The following is a 6,306-nucleotide window of genomic DNA, read 5'->3' as shown; positions in this document are numbered from 1 at the left end:
TAGCATGGTACAGTAGGCATGCATTAGCATATTTCGTCGATGCACAATTATTATTATTATTATTATATATTATTGTTATGCATTAACAAGTCAGAGTTTAATGAAAAAAAAATATTTTTTAAAGAAAAATTCTACCGAAGCCTTCTAGCCGAAACCTAGCTTTCTCCACGTTTTATGTCGTCGCCCCAAATCTGTCATTTTTCTTTGCACGATCCTCATGTCGCAGACCATCTCAACCGCAACAAACGCGGTCACCAGATGGCCAGTCACCAGCGGCCATGAGCATGCAGCCGGCCAACAAACGGAGACAAACTCCGTGAGTGTTCACTTGCGGCCTTATTACAACCGCTGATCGCGACTGCTATCGGCAGATCGCGACATGGACATGATCTTGCTTGGCTACGACAAAACAAAATCGAAGACAAACTCCGTTGGGATAACGATTTTGCCCAGAAAACAAAACGAATAGAGCCAAGCCATAACATGGATTTTACGGAGAAGTAAGTTATGTTCTACTAACAATAACATCTCACGGTTCATCATGCTTTAGAATGCATGTGCTCTGATACCACTGAAGTAATTCTATAGCATGATATATATTATTAAAAGCCTTTAATACTTACAGTGATCTCCCGCAGATCTGCAATCGACGACGACAAGACTCGCTGTCAGAAGAACGATCATAGGATCAAAAAGCTCTCCACAATTCCACGAACCTAGTCCCACTGCCTCAGATGTTCTTCTTGTTGGAGTGTATACTTAAAAGTTTAGCTTTTGTACACATTTATTTTGAAATAAAGAATCACATTGGTCAAATGTTTACATTTATTTGTTAAATGTAATTGTTCAATTAATTTATATAGTAGATAACATGAAGTGTGGAGTCACACTTAGAAGATCATGTTGTCGATTCTCCATAAATTATAAACAGTTGATCACGACTAAGATGGAAAGGAACAAACCATCAGAATAAACGTAGTGTAATTAAGTATTAGTTTATCTTGACTAATAAATTACACTGATACACTTTAAGTGTATTGAGTAGGATCATTTAGGTAAGTTCTTTTTGTACTGACTTAGTAAAAGAACTAGACCTTAGTTATTATGGAAGTGTGTGCTCTTAATCCTAATATAATAACAAGCATGTATATTTAATATTTATTTCTTTGACTTATCAAAGGGTGAGGTTTAGCTCGATAAATCAATATGCCCGATAAGTTGGGAAATGATATTACTTATAGTATGTGTTGTTGATTACAGAAGGAATCTGTGTCCTAGTTATCTAGGTTGAGAATGCTCCCAAGAGGAGCTCATAAGTATTGTCATGTTAAACCCTGCAGGTGGACCTAGTCCAACATGACAATAAAGTTGAGTGGTACTACTCTTGGAGCTAGATATTAATTAAATGAGTTGTCAGTAACTCACTTAATTAGTGGACATTCGTAATCTTAAACACAGGGAGACTAACACACTCATGATAAGAAGGAGCTCATAATGTAATTTGGGATTGGTGCGGTAGTGCGGTAATAACTCTCTAGTGGAATGAGTTATTATCAATGAACTTGAGTTGTGTGTTCGGGGCGAGCACGGGATACTCAAGCTCATCGAAAGGTCAAAATCAATTTCTCCTCTAGGTCCCTGTTGTAGCCTCAATAAAGCCTCAAGTCCATCCAAAGAAAAGCCTATCTTGGTGTCCAAGAAGGGGCCGGTTCATTGCTTGGTGACCAAGCAATGGCCGGCCACATATTCTCTAGAAGTGGCCGGCCCTTGCCTTGGGCAAAGGGGTCGGCCGTAATATTTAAATTAGGAAGGTTGTTTTTGAATTTTAAAATTTCCTCAGATATTTACAATATATAAAAAGAGAGATTTTAAAATTTTCCTAATTTAAATTAGACCACAAGGTTTTAAAAGAGAGTTGTAAAATTTATAAAACTTTCTTTTAAAAAGAAATTTTATTAGAGATGTTTTAAATTTTAAAACTTGGTTTTAAATTTTAAAACTTTCTTTTTAATATCCACATTAGAAAAAAAAGAGAGTTTGTAAAATTTTATTAGAAATTTTCTTCTTTTAAAATTTTATATTTTTTCTTTCTTTCTTTCCCTATAAATAAGTGGTCGGCCACCTTGCTTGGTGCCCAAACAAGGGGCCGGCCAAATAATTAAACATCAACAAATAGTTGTTTAATTAATAAATCAATCTAGGATTGATTAATTAAAAGGAAAGAAAAGGAAAAAATTAAAAGGAAATAGGAATGAGTCTAATTTTTATAAAACTCTTTCCATAATTTTCCGTTGGGAAACTAATATAAAAAGGGGGGAAGAGGAGGCCTTGAAAAAAATAACAATTGATATTGTATTGTTAGAGATCATCAAGTGGCCGGCCCCTCTCCCTCTATTTCCTTTGCTCTCTTTTGCTCCTTTGTGGTGGTGGTGGCCAAATTCTAGAGAAGGAGGAGAAGCTTTCCGGGTGGTGTTCGTCTTGGAGGATCGTCGCCCACACGACGTCCAAGAGGAGGCGAGGGATACGGCAGAAGATCTCGAGGTTTTTAGCATACAAGGAAGAAGTATAACTAGTATTTAATTTCTGCATCATGCTAGTTAATTTTTCTTTATATAAATACCAAATACAAGAGGCATTCGATTCTTGTTTTTCGAATTTAATTTCGATGTTGTGTTCTTTTTCTTTTTTCCTTGTGATTTGATTGTTCCTTTTGGTTAACCTAGAGTTATATAAGGAAATTAAATATTAACTTTCATTAAAAGGCTTTGTCTAGTCGGTGGTGGTTGCTCCCATATCCAAGAAGGCCAAGTGTCTCGCTATGCAGTACTGGAAGTCAATTTTGGAAACTAATATTTAATTGAATTTATAACCTAGGTGATTTGGATTAAACGTGTTAAGTTCCGCAGGAGATCCAAATCTAAACCTAAAGGAATATATAAGTTAAACTTAGAATAAAACGTGTTAAGTTCCGCAGGAGATACAAGTTTAACTTAAAAGAACACATGGTAGCTAGGAAAGGTTCAGATCACGTACAAAATTTTTGTACAGTGGAGCCATTGGGTTTTCCGAGTAGCAACCAACACTTCTCTCTTTCTTATCTCTCCTCAAAACTTTTCGAATGATCCTTGGACACACCCCTTATAAAGGGAAATAACATAGGGATATGATGGATTTTTCCATTAAGAATAGTGGGGAACGTGAGCATATTTTCACGTTTTCACTTTCCCCATTTCCTACACAGATGTAGAACCCCTCTTGGTGAGAGCACTACGATGCACAAGTAGTCAAGAAGAGGAGAGGTTATTCCAGGTACTCAGAAATAGAAGTTGGAGATATTTAAATCAGATTTAGAGGCATTAACTGCTATGAATACAACTCATAATTGTAGCTTTCAAGGATAGTAATTCTGTAACTATAAAAATCTATGATGTAAAAATTTTGTAGAGCATCACCTATCTAACTGAAGCAGTTATTAATCGAATTTGCTAATAAGCTGCTTGACTTAAAGGATGGAATATTAATATAGTCTCCTATGATGTACGTACTTGTTTGACCTAAAGCGATCCTTTCTATGTTCTATCCTTCATCTGACTGCGAGCTTGGCCTGGTGATAGGATCTGCAAAATACTCAACTGAAACAAAAGTAGAATTAAAGAAAGAAGCATATTAGTGAGTAGTTGAGCTGAACAAGCCTTTACTGTACTTATATGAAAGTAAAATAGCAGTCTAGGAAGCAAGAGCAAGTCGAAAAAGGATGATATTCCATTACCTATGGCATCTCGGCCAGTGTCGTTGAGAAAGATATCCTTGTCTGATGGCAAGATTGGAGAGCCACTGTAGTCACCAGTATCCCCAAGCTCTTCCATACGTCAAACAACACCAATGCATCAACATACGATTGGAAATGTGCAACAGGAAACTCGAAATTAATATTTTACTTTAGCGAATGTTGAAGTTAAATCTTATGACACTCCAGGAATGTAATTAGGATTACCTCCTAAGTTGGTTAAGTCGGTTGTTAGATCTGAAAGACTGAAATTCCAATTGTTTCCGAGTGACCTGAGCGAGTCTCTTGAAAATTCAAGATCAATATCAGATGTGAAGGTTGTATCAGCAGGTGGAACAAATCGAAGATGATCATTTGATGCTACTGGTTCCGGAGTCGCTGCCATCTCTGGCATAGATGGCATTGCCTTGCATTAACATGCTGAAGCAACAGCTGCTTTCGATGGTTCACTGTAAATTACATTATTCCAAAAAAGTAAAATCAGTTTGCTTAGACCAAAGAAATGCGTGCTAATATTAAGTAATAAATAAATAGAGCAGTGCTATCTTAGTAAGATAGCGATAACATTAAAGTTCTTTGAGGTCAAGTTCTTGGACTTACACCTATCTAGATCACCGATAGATCAATGACTTCTCACCATTGTGGAACTAGAAGAAAGAAATCTGTGTATTTATTACTCGTATACCCTTATACAAACTAATATCAGAAGATTAAGCTGATTTATCAAAACACAAGTCATTTTGAATCTCCGCCTTCAAAAAAAAGCTAGATCAACTGTTATTTCTATTTTCTTCGATGCAGAATTGTCTTCAGATTAAACATGCTCGTAAAGAAATCTTAAGATGCATTACACATGTAATAAAATGAAACTAATGATTAGATTCAACGTTTATGTTCTTTGCCACCTAATTGTGAAATCAGTAGAGAGAACTTTTATCATTGAGAATCTTCCAGCTTAGTTTTTTCCACTTTTGTTCTGTGAGCTACAAAAGTTCTCTTACTCATTGTTCATCTGACCAGGATGCGAAGTGCCTGGAGCTAGAGTTCCGTTATTTGCTTGACAGCTCGGTAATCCAAAGCTTGTTGGACCAATATGAAGCTGCAATGTATTCAGAATTGGGGGCTGAAACACTGGGTATCCTATCTGTAAGTCATCGACTGCATGCATTGAGAAGTGGATATTACCAGACAAGAATGATAAAGAAGGCAGGGACTTATGCTTCTTCATAATTTTTCCACATACATGATCACTACATAAAAACTTTTAGTTCTTGATATTGGATGCATAGCATTCAGGGGACAAGGCCGAATAAACTAATTCTTGTCCAAAGTTGTTCCTAAGCCTAAATAAATTAGATTCCATCATCGTTTCAGTTCTAAGCGTAAGAAGAAATTACCAGGCCTAGGATGAATTCCATTTCTTATCGGTGCTAGAGGAACCTTAGGACATATAGGAAACTTCATGAGATGATATTGGTGCTGCAAGAACTGATTAAACAAGATTATTTGTTTCTTCAGCTTCAGCCTTATATAGTAAGCTCTGAAGAAATCAGAATTCTCTTCTTCCAGTTTCTGCCACACTGTAAAGTGAAAGCATTATGTAAAACCAATGCATTGAATTTTATTTTTCCAATTGGCAACATGCATATTTGTGAGCTGATAAACAATATATTGCTGCTGCTTGTAAAACTTCTTGACCATTTGATGTCTTAGAACAAAGATAGAGGGAAAAAACTCCATTAATGTTTTCAATAAGCAAACTATAAGAATGCGGAGTTTATAATCTTCACTAGACAAAGAAATGTTGGAAAGGACAAAGTGTATGAAGTTTTGAATATTACTGTAAGATACTCACCAGTGCAATGAAATTAGGTTCTATTCTGGCTCGATTTGACAGGGTTCTAACTGCATCCCTTTTATTCATATACAGTTGCAGACAACATTTCTATTAGATGCTGGACCTGAAAGAGAATCAATAATAAGGCATAAGTAAAAAAGAAAAGGTATAAGAGATAATAGAACAGTAATGTATCATCGAATCATTTCACAATTCCCTTGAATTGAGAATTTGAGATATTCCAATGAAGCAAATAGCTGGAAGTCTTACAAGTTTAATGTCTTCCACAGAAATCTTTTTGTTATTACTATGCACAATGAATGATGGACCTAGATCTTGCCCTGGAGCTTCGACAACTGCATGATTTTGATTCTTACTTTGTACTTCATGGGAATCTTGAGACAATGGTTTTGCTTCAATTCTTTGAGAACCCTGCAGAAATACCTGTGCAAGTAAAAAACAAAAAAATATACCTAGAACAAGAAAATATGACTTGTTTGGTGCATTTCTCACTATTACATATTGACTAGAATAAAAGCTGTGTGTCATTGGAAACAATTTAAGGCTTCATTCTTCATGTATCACGAGTGATAAGAATATAACCTGAGAGGTCGACATTTCAATTCATCTTCCATCAAACCATCGAAACCATCTCATCAACATCATGGATGAATATTCCATT

General features: G+C 35.8%; 1 protein-coding gene across 1 annotated transcript; it reads right to left on the bottom strand.

Moving 5' to 3' along the window:
* Nucleotides 1-4,784: 4,784 nt before the first annotated feature.
* Nucleotides 4,785-5,711, bottom strand: LOC122010959. The gene is made up of 3 exons (XM_042567418.1): nucleotides 5,639-5,711; nucleotides 5,185-5,367; nucleotides 4,785-4,945 (listed from the first exon to the last, which is right to left on the bottom strand). Exons 1-3 carry the CDS (start codon nucleotides 5,709-5,711, stop codon nucleotides 4,785-4,787), a joined length of 417 nt encoding a protein of 138 aa, XP_042423352.1.
* Nucleotides 5,712-6,306: the final 595 nt, after the last annotated feature.

Source organism: Zingiber officinale, chromosome 8A (assembly GCF_018446385.1).
Source record: "Zingiber officinale cultivar Zhangliang chromosome 8A, Zo_v1.1, whole genome shotgun sequence".
NCBI classification, from domain to species: domain Eukaryota; kingdom Viridiplantae; phylum Streptophyta; class Magnoliopsida; order Zingiberales; family Zingiberaceae; genus Zingiber; species Zingiber officinale.
The sequence above is the reverse complement of the archived record's forward strand: the minus strand, read 5'-3'. Positions and strand labels throughout refer to the sequence as shown.

What these genes read in the sequence shown, in the direction of transcription:
- LOC122010959 (XM_042567418.1), bottom strand. Translation starts at nt 5,711, where the DNA reads ATGAATAAAAGGGATGCAGTTAGAACCCTGTCAAATCGAGCCAGAATA. An exon ending in TAATTTCATTGCACTGGTGA is followed by an intron (nt 5,368 to 5,638) that starts GTATCTTACAGT and finishes TTCACTTTACAG; the next exon opens with TGTGGCAGAAACTGGAAGAA. An exon ending in TGGAATTCATCCTAGGCCTG is followed by an intron (nt 4,946 to 5,184) that starts GTAATTTCTTCT and finishes CAATGCATGCAG; the next exon opens with TCGATGACTTACAGATAGGA.